We start from the raw sequence: 22,781 nt of genomic DNA on the forward strand, positions 1-22,781 counted from the left end.
GCTAAAGAACCTCCATCAAAGTGCAGCTTACTTTAGCTCTCAGTCAATATACTAAAAGAAGAGTACACATGATACAAACAGGTACTATAATGAGAATTTTCATGGCGGTCATTTAGAGAAATGGAGTTAGATCTTTCCTGAAGTGTCTAACGCGTAGGTCACTAGTTTTGTTTTGTACTCCACAATGAAACTTTTTCTGCTCTGTCTTGTGTGATACGATGTGTTAAGTGCAAGATTTAAACTCTGCTTTTGTCTTTACCATTTATTCTTAGCAGTCAATTAAAAACAAGAAGGCATTGTATGTTGGCTCTATTGTCTACCAACTAAATCTACTGCAGACTGGAAGATAAAGAAAAAGCCTCAAGGGAGAGCAGAGACTCAATAGGCTCTTATAGATACACTGCACCACCATATTAGCGCCTGAGCTGGATTCTGGATTTTTTTTTTTTTTTTTAATCCCTGTTCATATCACTGCAATGCCCTATACGAGCACCAGCTCTCAGCATTCACAGCACTGATCATTTGCAATGCAAAGCCAACATTATCTGTGCGTGCTGGTTCCCTTTTCTCCCCGATACTCATTCTTGATGAGATCTCCCTCGTCCACGTGCCCACACCCCAGAGGGGAGAGCTGTTGTTATGGTTACTATGCCAATTACAGTGACAGAGTGAGAGGCAGGTCAGTAAAGGCAACGCGAGGGGTGCCACTGACACAGATGGCTGTTTTAGAGCTCAGCCCGGCACAGCTTGCTCTCCTCCCTCTTTCTCTGGCAACAGTCGACACGCATGCCTCTCCAGTTTTGTCTGCGCAAAGAACATCCTGGTCTGATGTTGATTCGAATCAACCCTACAGATGTGTGCTAAATTTGCGATAATGATATTTCTGACAGTACTGAAAAAAAAAAAAAAAAAAAAAGCTTTATGGATGCTATTTTCTTACAGGCAGCAGCATTTGTGAGCATAAATAAATGAAGCGCATTTATATCCTTCTCTTCCAGTAAGTTACTGTCACAGATGACAAATGACTCAATTCCAAGTCTTCATCAACAGTAAACAATGAACACTCAATCAGTCCGAGTCTTTTTTGGGGGCTCTGAGGCATGGGTCCCTGTGGAACCTCACATATGATTTCCAAAAATGAACAGCCTCTTGATACCAATGTTCAGGGACAAGGGGAGCAGCTGGGGCTGCAGCTGAGGCCACGCACACAAACACAAATATACGCATGAATTTGTGAACTCAGACACCCGAATCTGAGCATGCTGTCTGCAAGGATCCAAGATCAGGCTTAGAGAGGGTGAAGAAAATGTCGAATCTACTCGTTTGTGCATTTGCTGTCGAAAAAGCTTTACCATTACCAATAACCATTTATTAAAGTAATGCTATATGAAACCCTAATGCATTTACTTGCATCATCCTAGGCTACGTTAGTGCTGAGACATGTCTAATCAATCAGGTTGAAGTATTGACATAATGGGGGAAGGACTGCAGAAACTTGATTTGCCCTTTTCCACATATTCTCATTCTAAGACGCCTCTAACATTGTCCTTTGCATACAATGATTAATCATTTCTAATCAACTCTGTCACCACCACTCTATTCATGAAGAAGGATAAAATTATCTCATTCTCTCTTCAATGTGTTGTCCTATCTCACCTTCTCATATCTCTCCACTGGCCATCCCAAACCCAGAGGACTGTCTCTTGGGGGATTCTGGCCCTGCTCCTGGCCAGACAGAAACTAATGACCTCCCTTCCCCATTTGCAGTAATTAAATCCTTTAAATGATTGTGAGTGCACGGATTCTCTCTACCAGTGAGGCCAAACCTTGAGTGAGAGCGTAAAGTCTTCTTTTTGAGGTCATATCAGTTTGAAAAGAATAAAGTGTGTCTCAGTATGCTAACACTGAGCATATAAAAGATCATATCTGTGAGCAAATGAAAACTGTAGATTACATACAATGCCTTGTCTTTTCACAGTGACAAGAATGCCTTCTTTAATTTTTCCCCCCATACACAGCAAAACTTAATCAATTCTTCAACACTTAAACCTCTCTGACAAAGAGAATTCAAATAAAACTGAAAACCAGATAAGACAAAGCCCCTGAACGTTGAACAAATGCTGGAAAAAAAGAGCCTACAATTCTATCATAAGATACTGCAATAAACCATGTTTTATACAAAAATAACAGCCAATTAGTCCCAGCGCTTTTAACTCATTAAGCTAGCTGATAGAGAAACTCCTATTCCAACTAAAAAAAGTGAACTGTTCCCACAGGAAGCCCGTGCATTTCCCTCTCATGTCTTCAATCCCCATTTCTCAAGACTGCAGGACTGCTGAGAGACTGGCACATATCCAATTAAAAACCCTCCTCTCTTTCATCTCTCCAAACCCAAGCTCTAATGTTGTCATTATCGTACAGCCAGCCCCCTGCCCCACTACACAGCTCCGTCTTCTTATCTCCCCTCCCTTCTTCTATCCACTCCCTCCCCTGGCCAACTACGCCTGAGGGTTTCAAAGTGTGGGCACCAGGAGACTTGGGTATGGCACACTGGAACAGGAGGACCAGACCCACTAGCCTATTTACTACTGGGGGAATGAAGGAAGGGAGGAAGTTGACGGAAGTGATTATGGCGTGTGGGGAGAATGCAGACATGCTGCTGTTTCCTGGTGCTAAAGTTAAAAGGACGCCCAGGGTGAAGGGACGACCCTTTGAAATTGGGTTTGCTAATGTTTGAATAGATGGCCTAATAAAAAGCAAAGATGCTTTTCACAATCTGCCCTCTGGTTTACTTAATTTAAGTGAGATAGGAAGCACTACGCTGCCAGTCAGGGAATAACTGAGATGAGCAGACAATGCAGAATTTCTGAGGAACCAGAGAGGCGTGATAGTACCCATGCAAACAAAGATCTCTATCTGTCTAGATCTCATCCCTGATCTCTTCTTCGGCTGCTTCAAAATAGTGTGTCCTGGGACAATCTGCAGACAAGGAGCTGTAAACAAACTCCTCTTAAGCGGGAGGATATGGGTGGGGCATACCCTGCAGATGTGTATGCAAGAAGGTGAATATCTTGGAGTGAGATTGGGGTATAAAGCCCCCCCCGTCTACTTGTAGCTATTCCAAGTTTGCTCCTGCTCTTCATTCAGGTTACTAAGCAAGAAGTGTGCACAACCACCTTTATGTCAACATCTTTTTTGTTAATGAGTCCTTAAAAGGACATCAGCGATTTCAAATCTCATCTTGTTTGCTGTATTTGAATGAGGTTATAATTACTGCTGTAAATGTGAAAATTTGGCCTTGGCCCGATAAAAGTTAAACGCTTCCAGTACGAGTGGAATTGTAAATTACTGTTAAACAGCACTGCTTTTGATCTACAGAAGCAAATAAAGATCGTCAACTCAAAAGGCTATTAAATTTCAATTCCTCTCTATGTTGCTGTGGTAATACCCTGATCCTTCTGAGAGGAAATGCTCCATAATGAGCGCTGATGTTAACACACCAGTACAGGCATATTTCTCTTGATAAAGAAGACAAAAAGCAAATAAAACAATTATTTAACATTTAAATTTTTTTTCTTGTCAGACAGGTGTGGCAGAAGTGACCTGAATTGTCCACTTCCTCTCATACACTAAGAGATATCCGCTCTGATGGAGAGCCATATTTCATATGCTTCCTATCCACTATAAAAAGACTCCTCGCAAGTAAACAGGATGTGGAGCTGGGGGGGGCACGGGGGGCGAGTTATGACTTCATTTCAATAGAAGGAAGAAGAGATTGGATAGAGGAAAGCTTCGCTTGTGCCTTATGATTTACAGCAAACCTGCACCCAAGATTTATTATCAAAACACAAAGCCATAAACAAGCTTTGCAGAGCGTTAACGTGTTTCATATGAGGGTGCCAATCGTGTCGACTGGAACCTTTAACAGAGTAGATAAGATTTGAGGGCAATCTGATCCACGAGTCAATCTATGGGCCCTTTTATAGGAATGACACAGGCAAGGTTTGTAATATAAAATCAAATCTTTGCACTACCCACATTCTGATTCATCTGTTTATATAAAACAGCACAACCTCAGTATAAATAAATATGACATTAGTCATACCTTTAAAAGCATGTTCAACAATTGATAGCTCTAAAGCTAACTAATATATCTTTCAGAAAGACTATGTCTTGAATTTTAACAGTTTAAACAGCAAAGTTTTACTGACAGGAAACATTATCCTTAAAACCATATACCATAGTTATGAAAACCAAACAAACGAGTGCAGTAACTGCTAACTGGGGTGGTTTTCTTTTATTTAGCTGCTGAAAATGTAAATGCGATCCGAGAGACACAATGAAGCTATAGAGCACAGACAAGAAGGCATGTAGGAGTGAAGGAATAAGCATCTATTGTGTTTCTTGTGCACATACACACAGACATCTAGCTTAGTCATGTGTATGCACACAGTGCTCTTTGTTGACAGTTGGAATTGTTTAAAGTCAGTATGTAGTTCAGGAGACGGAAAACTGGAGACCTTTTGCCTGAGTGAACTATGTTGTATTGTCAGATGCATACAGTCACAATGACCTCATCTTCTGCATTTAGCCTGGGCTCCTGCCTGATCTGGCCCTAGTCTCCAGTAATTGGATTACACTGGCAGAATCATGACTGTGCCGGGTTGCCATACAGCTTCTCTATATGCACTTCTGACTTGTTTGAATGCACAGAAGAGCTCTCCAAAAATCCACATTTGAAAATATATACTTTTAGTTTCATCATAAGCATGACTGTGATTATGATGAATTGCATATTAAGGTTTAAGTATGGCAAATATAGAGAAATGTTAACTTTACTGTTTTAAACTATTCTCAGGTTAAACTATTTATTCTATTTTAGATTACTTTATAACTTCAACATGTTTACTGTAGCCAAAAAAAGCAGAAAGTCAAAGTGAGGAACTTCAGCCGTGTAAACAGTCAAGAAACTGCTAACACATACGCATGTTTTCTACATCAGCCCTTGCCTGATCAGGGCTTTTGAAATCCTCAATTTGCTGCATTTAAGCACACAGCACAAACAGACTTTTCTTTAAACGTCCAGGCCAAAAACACTCTAAACAGTTTACTCACTGAGGCCGAGAACAGCCATCCACTGCTGCTGTAAATGTGGCCTGTGTGTGAACTGTGGACGGCAGCTGATTGTATTTTGTTCAGAAGAGTTAGGGCCAAAAGCTTTTAAAATCATTCGTGATTAGAGGATCATTTTACCTAAAACTAGGGGAAATTATTATTTTAATATATTGGCAATATAATATGGCTATCTTTCTGCAAAGCAGAAAGTAACATTAGTATACATTAGTGGGCCTTTCTTGTCTTGAAACATAAAAGATATAGTGGAAATTCCTTTGTAAATTTATTGTGTAGGTGGTGGTTACAATACTTTGCACTCCTTTAGAAAAACTGAGACTCAGGGAACAGATTGCCAGGCTCGACGGCACCCAGAGCACAGACTGCTCAGCTTGGCAGCCATTAGAGTAGGCTTATGGACCAGACGCAGCTGATGAACTACACAAAGGAGAACAGGGCAGCTCCCCAAGAAGACCTGACAGCCTCTGCGAAGCATTAACCCAAAAAGCACCTACCTGTGCCCGACAGTGGAAGCTGCTGAGTTTTGTTGGTCCTGGCAGACTCCCAGACTGCCGTAAGCCCTGCGCATAGCGGCTGGGATTCATCCTCTTATGCCCAGAGGGAAGGGGATTTGGGACTTTATTTAGTGCCATTTAGAAAAGATTACCCCTTAACTGCAGTCTTGCCATTGGGCAAAAGAAATTATGGCTAAAAGGGCAGATCAGAAACCCCCAAACAGTACTGAAAGGCCACATATTAGGTCCAAGATAACACAGATTGAAAGCCCATTGAAAATATTCAAGCTTAGAGAGTGAGAAACAAAAGGAATGGTTGGAGGAAATGTGTGAAGAGAAAAAAAAGAAAGATTCTAAAAGTGAGAGACAAGCAGCTGGTGATGAAACATAGCCTGCATTGGCACTACAAATGAGAGCGACTTTATTTACGACTCTTCATACAAGGCACCAGATGGATCTGTGTCCACCTCGTATTTTCTACTGACGTCCAATCCGTATCCAACCCATTTAACAACACGGGGCTTAGAGTCACACCAGATAGCTTTGTCTGGGGACATTGGTATATATTCTTTAGTGGTTTTGCCATTTCAAAAGGGACAAAACTGACCGATCCTTTCAAATGTAACTACAATGGGACGCCTCTCTCTATCGCTCCTTTGTCATACGCTGTGTCCTGCTGCCATTTAACTGTCTCTCTTCATCTGTGAAACTCAAGACCAGTTAACCCCAGTGAGCTGAAACACACAAAAGGGCAAACAGCCGAGCACAGAGAACCCGGGTTCGACCGACCTTGACAAAATTCAGTTTTCTGATTGTGTGGTTGAATTCCAATGCTGCTGGTATACTAGGAGGATAGGAACAGGGCGTCTGTGCAATTGAATGACGAAACAAGATCAAACTGATCTGTTCACCCTCACAATCAGCTGTTTTTTCCCCCTTTTTTTGTACAATAACTTTAGTGTATTTAGTGACTCCATGAAAAATTTGACCTTCATACTATTAAAATTTTTTCCATGCAAGGGGCCTCGGAGCATATGAGGGTGGGTTCAGTATTTTTGAGCCCTAAATTTCTACAAAAAATTCAGGGCTGAAAAACACATTAACACGGCAAGCAGACCAGTTTTACACCTGAGAATGTATATACATTTATAAAGTGCAAAAAAGCCAGAAGGGCATACAAAACCTCTCTAGTTCTCCACACATTCACAAACTGTACAAAGGAAGCTGTACATTACTCAGACTGGAGGTGTGACATATGATGTAATCTGTGAGTAGCTTAAAATAAGTATATGAACAACAGTAGAGTCAGTCATCTTGTGCTTTTACACTGCTCCAGTTGGTATACTATCATTAACTACTTCACCTTGTGACTGAACCTGTGCAATAAGTGATAACTTGGTCAAAGTCCACACTCATATCTTTATTAGTAGCCAGGCTGCTTGTTAGATACAAATCAGCTGTTGACTGGTTTAGATACAACATACTGTGTGTCCCCCCCCCCCCCAAAAAAAAAATTAGAAGAAAAGTAGCATAACCAAAAAGAAATGTATGAAAAAGATAAAGTCTGAGCAATATGATAGTCAAGGTCCCCCAGAGGCAGCACAGGGCATTGGGCCAACTGACTCACATTCATTATAATGCACCAGAAGATGAATCACTGCATCAGGCAGGATCATTTTGTAGCTGGAGTGCAGTGAGAAAACAGGAAAGCAGATGAGCTAAGAGTCCCAGGTGTACACATGATATACTCGACATTAAACATACAAATGATGCAGAAAACAGCAAGAAGATTGTATTAATAAAATTAACCAATGCATGCCGGCTTCTAGTCCTTGTCCTGTGTACTATTCTAGCTAGCTCCAAGCTTATCTCTCAGCAGTCATCCACAAACGTACGCAAAAAGCAGAACCTGCTGACGAATCGGCACGGCTGTTCAAATTAAGGCAAAGAGCTGGGCAGTTACTAAGCAACAGCAGTGCACGGGATTCCTCCATCTTCCTGCCTCAAGAGGAATGTGTGTGTGTGTGTGTGTGTGTGCTGTTGAGGGGTTCAGGACTGGCTGTGTGACAGGGGAAATTTGCCTACAGTCATGATGATTTCTCACTGCATTTTTTTGTCCTTGAGAAGGCAACGCAGTGTTATGAAGGCATTTCAGTTGCTAAGAATAAATCTCAATTGTTTTCTTTTGTATTCAGGTTGTGCTCGCCAACAAGCAAAAGGAGGTTTGGGGTAACTGAACAGAATCCTGTGTTAAGCAACCGTCTAAATATGCCAGACAATCCGAGTCGGAGAAAAGAGACTAACAATCCAAACATTGCCGCCTTTAGTGCAAATAGCAGCTGTGCACCAAAGAGAACGTGGCATTTATACCTGACCAAAGATGTGTGCTTTGGTCCCGGTTGTTGGAAAACCACACTGGTCTGTCTGACCTAAAAGAAAGTTCTATCAACGAGAGCGACAAAAGCAACTGAATCATATGATATTTTTCCTACAAGACAATATCCTGAATTATAACGTTGTCCTTAAAGTGGAGACTGACATAAGCTTTTCATTTTACCCCATATCTTGTGCTTCTTACCCACTACCTAGTGTAGAATGGGCTTGTATTTCTCCTGTGATAGCATCTCTTCTGCCCTTCATATCCAGACACTAGGTTGGGAGTTGGGTATCATCTTTCAAAGGTTAACATCTGATCAGCGATCTGCAACCAGCATAACTCGACACTGTGGCAGTTTTCATCGCAAACAATCTCATTTACTGCCCATATAGATGAATGTTTGTGCTCCATTTTGAAAGAGAAAGAAGACCAACGATAATCTACAAGCCCAACTGATGCCTTTCTTTCCAACAGGCATAGCAGAAAAAAGTATGAAAATGTCTAAAAATGTTTCTACTTATTTTTAAATCACTTCTAGTTTGTTGCCATGGCTACTCTTTTAATCCATTTTCTTCTATTCAGCGCTTTTAGCTGTCAGTCCATTCTGACAAAGTGATCCTCTCTTGGCAAAAAAAAGAAAAAAAAAGAAAAAAAAGAAATGCATGGGAAAATCCAAGCAGCAGTTGCTGAGACAGCCCAAAGACCTCCTCCTCTCTATTTTAACAACCACAAGAGAGTGGGCCACAGGAAGACAGGCAGAAACAAGAGGGAGAAGCAGAGAGCTGGAAAACATCTCTGCACGTGTCTCGAAATGCAAAGGAAGCAATGAGCAGAGATCTGGCAAGGCACTAAAGGGTTTATCACGAAGGACACTCTCACACATTTTAGTTGTTTTGCTTAGTGGAGGGGGACACAAGAAGAATCCATATTAAAGAAGGATGTGAGCAACTATGAATAAGCCCGCCTCAGTGCTGGAAACTTTTTTTTTTTCCATGAGTGGGCAGAGAAAGAAGAATGAGAGGTACACAGCAGCTGGAGGGACTTTTGCGCCAAACTGCTCTGAAGTCATACTTCTCTCCATCTAAAATCACAACGCAGTGACAAACTGCTACTCCAGCGAAGAAAATTGGACACGCTGTGATATGACTTTAGGGAATAAGTAGGACCACTGTTCAGAAAAACAGTCACACCCTTTATCTGACTCTCAAGACCAGCTTGAACCATTGCACTCAACATTCTTTCCATTCCCCCAAAGGGTCACAACTCATCTGGCTTCCTCTGAAATTTGTTCATCCCTCTGTTAAGCGGGAAGGTTCAAAATTCAAACGCACTCCCGCCTTTTCCCTGCTTAACAAGATATTCTTGTTTGCAGGACTCGCCTGACTACACAGAAAACTTAAACAAGCAATCTGTGGATCTCAGTGTTATTTCTAAAACAATGCACTGCTTTTATGTCTGGTACTTAACACAACTCAACAAGTATTGCTGAACTAAAAATCTTAATTGTACACTTGGGAAATCTGCTCGTGATAAGCACTGATTAGATAAACGTATGTGGAAACACACTGGACTTATTCTAGCTTTGAGCCAGACATGAATGTCTTGAAGAAGGGGCCTAAGAGCTGCAGCATAAATAAATAAAAGTGGCAGTCAAATGGGGAATACCCTGTGCTGTGTATGGAGGGGGTGGGGAACAGAAAGCATCCCTTCCTCTGCTTACAGTTTTGACCTTGTAGGAAGAGGCAGATGCCTGGCCTAATGACACATTAAATCACAGTAAGCCCCTATATTGAATATTATAGTGGCGAGTTTGCACATCCAATGAAAATGACAATGTGCTCTTAATATGTACTCTTGAATAGAATTTTTATAGTTTTAGAGTTTATGTTAGGGGCCTATTAATCCTGGATGACATTCTAATCTTTACATATTCTGTGATTTTATTTCATTTGTTTTAATACACTGCCTACCTCTTTTAGCTGATCGAGCTCCTGTCGGACGGCCTCGTACTCAATCTCCAGGTCTTCGTACTGTTGCTTGAGCTGCTGCTTCTCTTCCAGTACCGCCAGCCCGTATTCTGCCGCCTGGATCTTCTCATTCGTGGTCTCACTCAGCTCCCGGGAGAGACGCCCGATCTCGGCTCGCAACCACTCCGGGCCGGCCTCCATCAACAGCACAGCGTCGGGGTATCCCTGCTCTTCCACGGACATGATCGCCACCGGTGAAGATCAACCAAGCTGATCTGCGACAGGAGGATGTCAGGGCGTCTTCAAGCGGTGTAACCTTGAAGAAGGAGCGGTTGCTCAAATTCTTCTGTATTTAAATTGCATGATTGTTACTTTTGCGTTTCTTGTTGCCGGTCTTGTTTCTTTGGTCATGTAGATGACTCCGTTCAGTTATCTTCGTCAGCGGAGTCCGCTGTTACTGCTTACAGACGCTCCATCGTTGCGCTCCTGCGTTTTCTTCTCCGTTCTCCCGGCTTGTCGGAGCGACAGTGCGGGGAGCAGGAATACCAATTGAAAAGGTGAGAGAAAGTGTATGCAAATCCGGTTCTTACTTTCAAAATAAAGCACCGGCGAAGAAAAATAACTTCCCTACCATGTGTGATAGCTGATTTGTTTTGCCTTGTGTGCGTAATAAAAAAAGAAGAAAGGACAGACATATTTTGAGTGTATAAAACATATAGAAAATGATTGATGCTGTCACATAATATGCGCGTTTTTGTGCTTTATTTTGAAGATCATATTTCTTCTCTTCCGCTAGTTTGTCACGCTTGTTCAAAACAGCTGAATGGTCCGTTTGGTTTAATGAGATGCACCTACGCTATCAGCTGGGAAAACGCCCACCCGCTCCCACTGCCTGTCGGGAAATCTAGTACTTGTAGAAGGTGAAGCCAGCAAACTGGCCTGGCAATCCCACGAAAGAACTCGTTTCCCATAATGCCTTTTAGTTTGCTTATGTGGAGCACGGAAATCTTTATCCAAACCGTTTGTTGTCATAGAAATACAACGAACAGGCGGGCTAACTGCTGACCTGTAGCGGCGGACACATGTATATCTGCTGCCATCTGTAGGAAAAACTGAGTATTCGAATAAACGGTATAGGATGCTGACTCTTTTGGCAAAGCTACGGAAGAGGAAAAAGTGGGCACATCCCTTTTTTTTCTTTTCCAGAATTTTTTTTTCTTAGAATTCTGGAAAGAAAAAACATGGCTCTTATTCTCTTCCATACAAAGAACGTGTCATGTACACTAAAACAAAACTAGCTATTTTACTACTTGCTTCATAACTGTAACTTTTTCCATTGATGTTTGACAGTTTGATCTTTGTTTTGTCTGTCCGTGAAAAATATCTATTGCCACTGAGCAAAGTGCATCCCTAGAGCAAATTTGCATAAAACAAAAGGCTTTGTACAGTAGGAGGGTTTAACTCCTATGACCTGATACAGACTTAAGAGCAGAAAAAATCCTCAGAAGTTAGTATAGTTAAAGTTCATGAAAATACAACTGGAAAAAGACAGGATGTATGGCATTTTTGGAAGCGTTACCAGGAAAAGGTTTTTGCTCTCTAACATGGCAGCATTGCTTAGGTTTGCACAGATGCTTCAGAGAAAGCCAGAAGACTTCTGAAAGAAGTCGTCCTTTCAGAAAGAAGAGATCTTGATGCCCAGCCCCACATTTGCTGAAAACCAAACACACCATACCAGCAGAAATACCTCATACCAACTGTCAGCAAAGTAGTGGAGTGGTGATGATTTGGTCTTGTTTTTCAGCCACGGGACCCAGACACCTTGCAGTCATTGACTATGCTGTCAAATGTGAGGCCATGTGTTTGACAGCTTAAGCTTATCTGAAAGCGGGTCGTGCTACAGGACAATGTACGAGCACAGAAGCAAATCTACAACACAAGGGCGGAAAACATTTTAAAAAATCAATGTGTTGCAATGACCCAGTCAAAGTGCAGACCTCAACATGATTAAAATGTTGTGGCAGCACCTCAACAGAGCTGCTCATAAATGAATACCTGCACCTCCATGAACCAAAGCAATGTTATTAAGAAGAGTAGGTCAAAATTCCTCTGCAAAGATGTGAGATGATATGGTGATAAGGTCATGTATAAAATGTTTAGTTGATGTTATTGCTGCTGAAAGTGACCCACAAGTTATTTAATTGTGCGGCAGTCTTAGTTTTTCACAGGACTGCACAGAGTTCTGCAACAACCTTTTTTTTCCACATGATTGTATATATGATGGAAAATAAGGAAAAGCATAATAACGTCTCTTTATGTGAATGTATTAAAGTTAATTATCACCTTAAATACACAGAGGCACTGTACATAAATACATTATCTATGTTTTCTCAAAAAACTATGTGAATACAAGAAAACTGCATGTAATGGAGGATTTTATGGTAAGTTATTTCATTTTTACTGTGACTGTTTCTTCCATCCCCAGTATTCTTCTTCACATATAAACCAGATTTGTAAGCTTATTGTAAATCCAGTCTTTAATGCTTGTGGCAGAGCTGGTTTCTGACTGAAGTGCACTCTGTTAAATTAGCTTTTTCAGAATTGACTGAAAAGGACCTGTTATGTTTATGGTTGGAGATAAGAGTGTGTAGATTAAATCTAAGCATCACATGCTTGTTTGAAGGGATCACAAGACATGTCTTGTGTCGTGCAGTCACTTGTTTTGTCACTTGTGACCAGAAACAGTGATTTCATTAAGTTGGAACAGTATCATTGCTGGATTTTAAAAAACAAAACAAAAAAGCAACCTGACTGATAATATTTTACTCCTGGAGGTGAAAAGTTCAATACATTTATGTGACAGCTTCTAATATTTTTCTTTACACTTGACTGTATTACTGGGATTATGCATTGATAATCAAACGCACCTGGATTTCACCTTATTGACATTTGATGTCATGAATTTGAAACACCTTTCTCCTTTTTCCACTGTCACATGCTCAAGACCGCACAGGTGGATTTGGTGTATTAAAGTAACAGAAAATTTAAAAATGCATTTTTAGATGTTATTTAAAATATTACTCATTACTCGTATTGTTTATTTACTCACATAAACACAAAGAAAATAGTAAAAAGTAATATAAAACCTTGTGAAAATAGAGTGTTTATGCACACTGATGCAGCCATCTGAATGACAGTGGTGCATTAATATATGCTGAAAATTTTAAAACCCACTTCACACAATAAACAATTTTAGTTTAGATATAATCAAGTCAATAATGTTTTAGTCACATTTGACTGTGATATGAACAGCAGCATTTTACATTAAATTGAGATTGTTGCCTTTGCAGTCTCTTGAAAAGCTCCACACAATAAACTGATCTCTCCTCTCTAACCTGAAGCTAACCAGCTTTAGCAAGATAAGCCAATAAGATTTTACCAACTTGCTATGCCACTATGATCCTACTATTTGTCACAGCAGAGTTTGGAAGCTTAAGTGTACTGATATTAGAAATCTCTTTATGTCTGTTCACATCTAAAAATGTTCTTATAGTTAATAAAATGCATAGTCTACATAGTGCAATCCAGTTTGGTCAGGTGTTACGAGAATATTATGTGTGTACTAAAAAGCAAAATTTGCATTAGATCATTAGAAGGCAATGCATATGTGGCTAGTGTTCTGTTGAGGAGTAGAGGCTCTCTTTTATACCCGTTCCTGATAAGATTAGTAGTCTAATCTGGGAGGAGTCAAGAATATCCTTACATTCAGGCTAAGGATCTTGTACACGTAACTAGTTGGGACACAATCTCTGCTTCTTTTCAAAACATATCACATATTTATTTATTCCCGGTCTGGTGGGATAGATAGATTCTCACAAACGAGCACACAGGATCGAGGGGAACTTGTATTGCCCCCACAGGAGATAATCTGCGACGAATCAAATAAAGTAAGGCCACAGGATTGACTTTACGCAGAGCCGGGGATGGAAAGATGCCAGTCAGAGCCGTTGAGGTTGATGTCAGAAATGGTGGCACTAGCAGCTGTGAATGTTCGTGAGTCAACTGCTGAAGGTAAATAACTGATTTAATATTTTTCTTTTTATTTACTTAGTTTTCATTGTTCGATTGATTGAAGCTGTTTGACATTTGGTTCTTCTGCATGCTGGTTTTAAGGAGTAAGAATAAATTCTGTAATATGATGAGGTAAAAGGGGGAGAAAAAGCTAACAATGGCTGATGGTAAATCCTTTGAAACTGTTTAATATGCTTTACATTTGACTGCAAGTGACTTATGATGTTGATCTTTGACTGTTGCTGAAAACAGTTCTCTGTAACATGTTACATCTAAAAATATTTTGTTCTCTCAGTATCAGTCATACATGATTATGAGTTTTGACATCCAGTTATTTATGAGATACATTTTTCTAGAATCCATGATCAAGGCTCTGCTATGACCGTCAGCCTAAGTGACTGTTCATATGGCATCCCATGCAAAGACAAGAGGTGGATTTCTGATGGAATACAGTAAGTATAGTACAAATGCTGCAAACCCTTCAGTTTAATAACTAAAATGTTTTTAACTGATGAGCTACAGTTGTATTTTTACTTCACCAATAAAGCCACATTAAAGTCATGCCAGAACAGTAGCTATTTTTACTGCAACGCGCTGATAACTTGCAATGCCAAACAAGGATTAAACACTTATAAGTGAGCACTGATGATCTTAACTATTTAGGTGTTACAGTACAGCCTACATTTGACAGTCTCTGTGCTGTGCAACAGTTGTGTATTTGAGACTTCTTAAAGGATTTTGACACTATCGCTAATCAAATCTCTAATCAAATAACTCTGATTTACATTTAGAGAACAGATTTAAGCAAAGGAAGCTTAAAATAAATGAATGTGTGATATTAGATTTTTTTTATTATTTTCCCTTTTATTTTTCTATAATAACTGCAGTCAGAGCCCCCAGATCAAAGTACACAATGGTAGGAGAAGCCATACGTTATGTTGTCCCTGGGCATATGCAGTGCTCAATCGGTTGTGGAGGTCAAGCCTGCAAGTATGACAATCCAAGTTATTGGAGTGATGACCAACAGGCCATTAGGGGCCTCTACTCATCCTGGTAGGCAATCTTTGTGCTTCAGTAGTTAATTTACCAGAATTCTCTGTTTGAGTTTGATGTTTTCAATTTTAATGTCTCTTTGAAGTCCTGTTAGGTAAACTGAGAAAGGTGGCTGCTATGTAACATACACTCCACTGTTGTTGTAGGATTACTGATCACCTTCTTGCCATGTCCAGACCTTCAACAGAAATCATTGAGAAGTATAACATTATTGATCAGTTCAGAAGGTATACGAAACTTTGCGGTCAGCAGTTTTCAACGTCTATCTGAGAATGCTCAGATGAAATAAGACTAATGAAGTGTTCTCTATCTCTCTCTCTGTGTGTGTGTATGTGAAGGAATGGTATTAAAACAGTGATCAACTTGCAGATCCCTGGTGAACATGCTAGCTGTGGCAATCCACTGGAGCTACAGAGTGGGTTTTCATACCTCCCTGAGGTCTTCATGGAAAATAAGAGTAAGTGCTTTATGAAATTCCTGATTCAGCAGTGTAGAGTTCAGTAAATTTAACCAAAAACATTTTGCAATTTTAGTTTATTTCTATAATTTTGGTTGGAGTGACTATGGTGTGGCCAGCCTCAGCACTGTGCTGGACATGGTGAAGGTCATGGCCTTTGCGCTGCAAGAGGGAAAAATAGCGATCCACTGTCACGCTGGTCTCGGCAGAACAGGTAGCTTTGCGTGTAGTTTCCTATAAAATCTGTTTGAAATGGTAAAATTTTTCATCTGCACACTACACAGAGGTAACAAAATGTCTTTTCTGACCCTCCAGGTGTTCTGATAGCATGTTTTTTGGCCTATGCTACTAGAATGACAGCCAACCAGGCTATTTTATATGTACGTGCCAAACGCCCTAATTCCATCCAAACCCGAGGTCAGCTGCGTTGTGTCAGACAGTTTGTTCAATTCCTTAACCCCTTAAGGAGTGTGTTTTCCTGTGCTGAGCCTCGATCCAATCCAGTTACTCTGTCCCAGTACCTGAACCGTCAGAGACATATGCTGCATGGCTATGAGAGGAAGGAGTTGAGGCACCTGCCAAAGATTGTTAAGTTAGTGTCTAGGCTGCTGCTGGACATTGCAGAGAATCGACAGGTGATTGAGGAAGATATTCTGGAGGCCCCTGATATCCATGACATTGAAATGTGTCTCAGCATTATCGAGAAGATGGATATTGATATAAAGGAACCCCGCTTACCAGGTTCACCCACTTTACCAAGACATTTTAACGAGCCCCCCATCTTCTACCATCGTAAAAGTCTGAGCTACAGTGAGTCCGACTTGAGACGGTTGGGGTCAGAGCTGAACCTTCTCGCGCATCCTCTGACCTCCCTGTCACAGAGCAATATTGAAATGTTCATTTGCCTATCTGAGTTCCCCGCTTCCCAGTCTCATGGTTGTAGTAGCAACACATCCGATATCTCCCACAACTCAACAGGCTCACTTTGGTGCGTTAAGAATGAGGAAAAGCAAAAAGATGGAGCCATTCTGCTGAAGAAAGTGAAGAGGAAAACAATCCAACGTAGCGAGTCAGTAGGAAACAATGAACCTACCAAAAAGGGTAGCATATTGTCCAGATGGAAGGCTGAGCAGAGGGAAGAGCTAGGAATGAATGGGGTGAAATCTCAAGGTAAAGAAGAGGAACAATCAGAGGTGCCATTTATCACCCTGCAGTCAGAGTTGTCCCTGGATTCCAGGAGATTGCTTGTGGCACAAGCTCTGGCAGTGGACCTTTTTGTCGATGGGCATGAGGAACACAACAGCAAAGTTTTGACTTGGCAGGTATTTAACTCACATTAGTATTGTAGTGGTGTTAGCAGAAAAAGAAAGCATGCATGTAGCTTAGTTCCACAATGCTTTGTCTGTATGCAGTTCACAGCCACACCTGCATGGAGTGTTGTTCAAAGCCACTCCCAAAGCATTTTTGTCTTTGCCATGTATAGTTTTTTCCTGTGTGACAAAATAGTAATAATAATAATAGAATAACAGAAACCCACTCAATCTTGAAATGGATTAATACAGAGACACGTTTATTCACGTATGCAGGCAGAGCTAAATCAAGGAGGTGCATGGGAAAGGCTGTGCATGGAGCGAGATCCCTTCATCCTCACTGGACTCATGTGGGCGTGGCTAGAGCAGCTTAAAGAGCCAGTCATCTCTATTCAGGATGCCAAAGCCCTGAACCCTGACAAGACGGATGCTCAAACGATCCTAAACACACTCGATCAGGTCAGTGTGTGCAGTTTAAGATTTAATACAAAAGCAGTATCACATTAAATTGCTCCAAAGTGCTTAGTGTAATCCTCTTTGTCATCTTCTCTTAGGCCCCTAAAGAAACATTAACATGCATATTGGATTGCATGGCTCACATGCTGAAAATACCAGAGGAGATTGAAAATACATTCCTGAATCGTACTATCAAGGCTTTCACCTGGGTAACAAAAAAACAACACACTGAATCACTTGTGATCTATTGAATAATTCAGTTCATGTACGGCTTCTAGTTTGTTCTAACAACTCAAGAATCACGTTTGTGTTTTAACAGGTGGATATTAATTCAGAGGACAGCAGCAAAGTGTACGAGTCCATGATCAGAGTCTTAAGGTGTATTCTTGAGGACATGAGATCTGCAGTAGAAGCAGATGAGACGCCCACGTCTCCCTTCCCTGTAACATAATATATAGCCACTAATCTATGTTTGGTGCACTGACACCGTGGAAAGACAAGGATGCTTTTGTGCCTTGTGTCAAAGTTGTTTAATGTGTAATGTAAACATTTATATGTTAACCTGCCTCAGTAGATTCCAAATAACATAGTGAAAAACAGCTGATGAGAATACTGTATTCTTTAAGTATGCTGGGCCGTAAGCCTGGTCACATTCAACACATACCTCAGCTCTAAAAGCGTAGCGCTCAAACACAAATCTTACACTTATACAGACTTCTCACAACACAATACTACTGATGCCTTTCTCATAAGTACCACAGGGATCCTTAACTGTATTACTTTCATTTATATTATAAGCATAGTGCTACCAAAGAAAATGCATATAACAAAAAAAGAAATGTTGATCCCTCTAGTGAGTGGTGCAAACTAAATGCAGGCACTTTTGTGAGGCTGTGATGCTCAGGCATTGAAGGAATAAGCTTTTAGGACATCTTTTCCATCATTCCCTTCAACCGATGCCACAATGCTGGAGTAGTCACAGGCGACGTGAGTAAACCCTCTGGAACAGAGTATGGTGTAAATATTATGTGATACTCAGGTCATAATGTCAAAGACATGCTTGTTTTCAGTAATTATTGATGATAAAATGGCATGGATAGTGTTGATACAGAAGGGATACTAAAAGACCACAGCTTACAGTACCTGGACATTGTGTGAGAGCCTCCCAGTAAGTGGTATCGGCTCTCCAGTGTCAACCCATAGTCTCTGTCATTTTTCCAGGTTAGCACTCGTAAGGAAAGGTCCTTGGATGCTGTTACAACACGAAAACTGTCCTGCAACATGAAAACAACATAAATCGATCATTTACAGGCACTAATATTGTGAACTTTTCACAAAAATGGTATTATGTATGGCATTAAATCAAGAATTTCAGCAGCTAATGGGAATGTCTCTGAATTCCAAATGAGGAAACAGCCTACCACACATATGGAAGAGATTGGCAGAGTATGTTCTTTAAAGCTAGCAAGCATGACTCCTTTCAGTGAGTAAACCCATAGTTGTTCACCAGCTGCCAGCACTATGCAGTTGCTATCCTTGGCTGCTAGGAGGATGTTTGAGGACGAGGCATTCAGTGTCAAGGGGAAAGACTCGACCTGCTGGACTAAAATTTAAAGGCGACTCAGATTACACTTGTACAAGGCAAATATTTAAGAAAATATAAGAAAGTCTAGGCTTAACATGTGGATCTAAAATTACAGCAATAAGACTGGTACATCATTTTTTCCAGTTGAAAAACCGCCTTTAAAACGGATCTGTGGGTGCGCTGCTTTCTGGTATTTCAAAGTTGCAGTGAGTGCTGTACTTGGCATGTCGGGCTTTTTTGTCCTTGAAACATCACTCACCAATATTGTGTTCAGAAACAAACATAGATACACAGTTTGCTTTAACACTTTATTCTAATCTACTTATCTTATATATGTGTTGAAATCATGGAATTTTTATTATTCGAGGAAGTAAGCAAAACTCAAAACGACAAATACATCAAACTGCATATGTTCAAGTACCTGCAGTGGCTGTAAAGAGTTTTCCTTTTTGTGTTTTAAAGTCTGACTTTTACTAGTTAGTGTGCACATATCTGAGTCCTCACCTATGATCTCGGATTTGTACTTAGTCTTTTTCATGATGATATCAAAGATGGTTATGTCATTTTTGTGTTCGAGGTTGTTGTGGTGAAGGACAGCCAGTCTGGCAGGCTGGGTGGGTATGAAGACAGCAGCCCGGCACCCAATGACTGGCACAGACTGGCAAAGGGGCTCTTCATCCTCAGACGGAGAGGTCAAACTCTCAGTGTAAAACACCTGGCAGAAAAACAAAACAAAACACAAAATGCAGAACTCTATATCTATAAATGCTTTTGACTACTCCAACTGTGCAACATATATTTTCTACATGAGTCACTTATACAGAGGTAATGTGGTAAAATAATCAGCGTACAGCAGAGCCGCTGAAGACAATATGAACAAATACCTTTGGAAAAAAATCGTTATTCTCCGTAGTTCCAGCTGTGATCCATTTCTTGTCAGGTGAAGCGAGGAGTATGTTGACACTAAAGGTGTCATACACTATAATACTGGACTTTTTAGTCAACGAAGGACCTGCTAGTGTACACACAGATCCCTGACCAGTTCCAACCTGGAAGGCAATATAATAAATCTTACTTTAAAATGATTGTATTTCATTTTCTAATAAGAAACTTAGAAACGCTGTGGTTACTTATGGTTAGAAACCAATCATCGTCTATGTTGTACTGTAGCAGTGTACAGTGTGATGAGGAAGTAGAAAAGGAGGCCAACTCCTGGCCAGTTTGGCCTTGCCAGGTCTTAATCAGGCCCTGAGAATCTGCTGTGATCACAACTTCATGCTGTTCATCACTTAAAATCTTCATCAGAGAACTCTGTACAGGACTACACCACAGGGGCTCACCCTGAGAAAAAAAAAGGGTGCTACTGTGTGTTACTGTCTAAGTGACAAACATTTCTCCCAGAAGACTTTCAAACAATACAGGAGAACCGTCTGAGAGATTTTGGCTCAGCAATAAAGATATATACTGTTACAGAACAGTACAGCACGTGTAGTATTTCTGTGTTAACTTTGAGGCACTGAAGATCTAAAAAACAAACAAAAAAACCTCATGACTTATTAGAAATGTATCCTCCAAGCTTCAGTACGGACAGAAAAGACCAGGATTTGACACACAATGTTCAGATTTGATATGTTTCCTGTCACAAATTCAATTTAAGTCAGAAGTTTAAAGCAAAGGCAATATTTATCTAGCTGAATGCACAATTTATGTTAAGCAGATAAAAATAAGACACTACTTTGCAATGGTGCAGATACTTCTAGCACTGACGTTTTGGATGTTCCATGCTCGGACCGTCCCATCAGAAGAAGCACTGCAGACTGTGGCGTTGTGGCTCCAGAAATCTGGAAGCTGGCTTGAAATTGCCTTTAGGTAAACAAACCCCACAACCCGGCCTGATGGAAAGGAAAACAGACCACAGACAAAGAAAATAGACATAAAGAACGGTATGCAAGCCTGAATTGTCACATTTTTGTTTTGCTATTTTTTTTAACTTATTTTAATTTTGGTTTTATTTTTAGTTTGAGTTAAGTTAGTTTCTACAGATCGGTTGCTAATTTGCGTTTCGCAGTTTAATATTTTTTTTTAAATAAACAAAGTTTGAGTATTTTTGTCTTTAGGGGAAGATTTAATAAGCTCATAACGGGTTTTACATCACAAATGTGTGATTAACTGTCGACTTCTTTGTGCCTATTTTGTTGACAAATAAAGATAATTATAAACTGTATGTTTTAATAACATTCTCACAATCTGCAGAGTTGTGTATATTCTGTCACTCCATGGTGGCAAGTATGTTGTTACGTTTACTTTTTTTAATGCAGCAGTATGCCGGGGCAGCGGGGTGAAAGCAGCTGTGCCAGCAAACTGATCCAGATGACCCGGAAGGCTGGTCATCTTCTGGGGGTGGAACTTGAGCCTGTGGTGGAGGTGTCTGAGAGGAAAATCCTCAGCATCATCCGCGGGCTCGCTGCTCTGATGCAGGACTGAGCGCTACAAGGGAGCTTTTCCAGCTGTGGTGGTTACTGGATTATCTGTAATTACTTCTTACCTCATCCATTAATGACACTTTCTCCCTTTTACACCACGGTTCTCATATATGAGATACTGCACTGTATAATCTTTATAGTTGTACTCCAACTGTAAGAGTTTGATCCTTTCCAGGCTGAGATTGGTTAAGTTTGAAGTGATTGACAATCCTGGCTGTCACTATACTCAGAGTTTGTTTCTATTTTTATTGCATTGAGCATGTAAAAGGCACGGACATTTTCCTCAGCAGTCAAGATTAATACAAGATTATTTTACGTTTATTTATTTTGTTTTCAGCTTAATTTCATTTTTCAGTGTTTAAAGTTGATTCCTGATATTTATTCATTTACTCCACTTTCTTTCTTTCTTTTTAAAAAAAAAATTGTTGTTAGCTAAAATATTTTCCCCTCCTTCTTTTAGTTTAGTTCTAGTTAACTATACTAACAATGATGTAAAGGAGACTCCATTGACGCGCACACACATACAGACCACACCTGTGTGCCCCCTGAGGCTTTTGCAGGTATAGCCTCCTGTGCGACCTTTCGTCATGTTCTTCTCCAAGTGGGATCGTCGCAGGAAGTATCTCTTCCAGGAGTGATTCGCCTGTTCACTCCCCAAGACTGCGAGGTTACAGAAACCCCAGCGCTGCAGACACATCCTCCTGAGGAGAGCACACAGTCCAATGTTTACATGCGCGTTATCACGATTTCCACGCCCATCGACTTTTAATATCACGCTTTATGTTATAAAACTGGCAAACAAATCACCTCCATAACCAAGGAGTCTCTGCAGCTTCATGCCAATCCTGAAATACAGATTTGCAATCAGACACAAGTCACAATGTTTGTTATTTTGGCACTACTTCCGCATGGTGGACACTCCTTACCTTACACACACTTGAAACATTAATTAAATCTTCCTGGGTAAGAAATGTAAAAATTTGAATCAGGCAGTCATCGATTAGCTGCGGTTCACAGGAGTCCATGGTGGCATCGATACGGCGTTAAACAGATATTCCCGCAGAGACTGTCTTTATTTTTTCTCCTCAGTAAGTTACAGAGAAAGTGCGACAGCAAACGGGTAAGCTACGGAAGGAATCCAGGGACAAGGAGGGAGAGTTCGCTTTAACCCGCAGTGTCCTCGCTGCACCACCAGATGTCGCCATCATCAAAGACAGGCGATCCACAGAGTCTGGGACGGAGACGCACAACAGGTTGCGCGCACCAGACGCATTGTGCGTGGACAAGAGACCGACGAATTCTACTTTTGGGTTAAAAAAAACAACATAAATCCACATACAAAATTCAATAAAGGCGTAATTTAACCGGAGGTTATCAAAAAGAGTTGAGAGAGTG

The 22,781-nt window shown here is 40.6% G+C and overlaps 3 protein-coding genes across 6 annotated transcripts in view; 1 reads left to right on the forward strand and 2 right to left on the reverse strand.

The window, feature by feature from the left end:
* LOC120719275 (protein bicaudal D homolog 2-like) overlaps window positions 1–10,507 on the reverse strand; it is a 40,788-nt gene extending 30,281 nt beyond the window's left edge. For all 4 annotated transcript variants that reach the window (XM_040008371.1, XM_040008370.1, XM_040008369.1 and 1 more), the window contains exon 1: window positions 9,975–10,507. In XM_040008371.1, the coding sequence (XP_039864305.1) occupies window positions 9,975–10,214 (240 nt within the window). In that variant the 5' untranslated portion in view covers window positions 10,215–10,507. The remainder of the gene's footprint in view (window positions 1–9,974) is intronic.
* A 1,950-nt stretch (window positions 10,508–12,457) lies between these two features.
* ptpdc1b (protein tyrosine phosphatase domain containing 1b) lies at window positions 12,458–17,602 on the forward strand. Its single transcript, XM_040008374.1, has 9 exons — window positions 12,458–14,042; window positions 14,399–14,494; window positions 14,930–15,095; window positions 15,242–15,322; window positions 15,434–15,552; window positions 15,629–15,766; window positions 15,868–16,874; window positions 17,139–17,321; window positions 17,417–17,602. Exons 2-9 carry the CDS (start codon window positions 14,449–14,451, stop codon window positions 17,567–17,569), a joined length of 1,893 nt encoding a protein of 630 aa, XP_039864308.1. The 5' UTR covers window positions 12,458–14,042; window positions 14,399–14,448; the 3' UTR covers window positions 17,570–17,602.
* On the reverse strand, window positions 17,096–22,511 carry fbxw12 (F-box and WD repeat domain containing 12). Its single transcript, XM_040008372.1, has 10 exons — window positions 22,313–22,511; window positions 22,194–22,231; window positions 21,921–22,087; window positions 20,671–20,795; window positions 20,038–20,244; window positions 19,788–19,952; window positions 19,408–19,618; window positions 18,740–18,921; window positions 18,462–18,592; window positions 17,096–18,318 (listed from the first exon to the last, which is right to left on the reverse strand). Exons 1-10 carry the CDS (start codon window positions 22,409–22,411, stop codon window positions 18,219–18,221), a joined length of 1,425 nt encoding a protein of 474 aa, XP_039864306.1. The 5' UTR covers window positions 22,412–22,511; the 3' UTR covers window positions 17,096–18,218.
* Window positions 22,512–22,781: the final 270 nt, after the last annotated feature.

This window comes from Simochromis diagramma, unplaced genomic scaffold, assembly GCF_900408965.1.
Source record: "Simochromis diagramma unplaced genomic scaffold, fSimDia1.1 OVJJ01000545.1, whole genome shotgun sequence".
Taxonomy (NCBI): Eukaryota; Metazoa; Chordata; class Actinopteri; order Cichliformes; family Cichlidae; genus Simochromis; species Simochromis diagramma.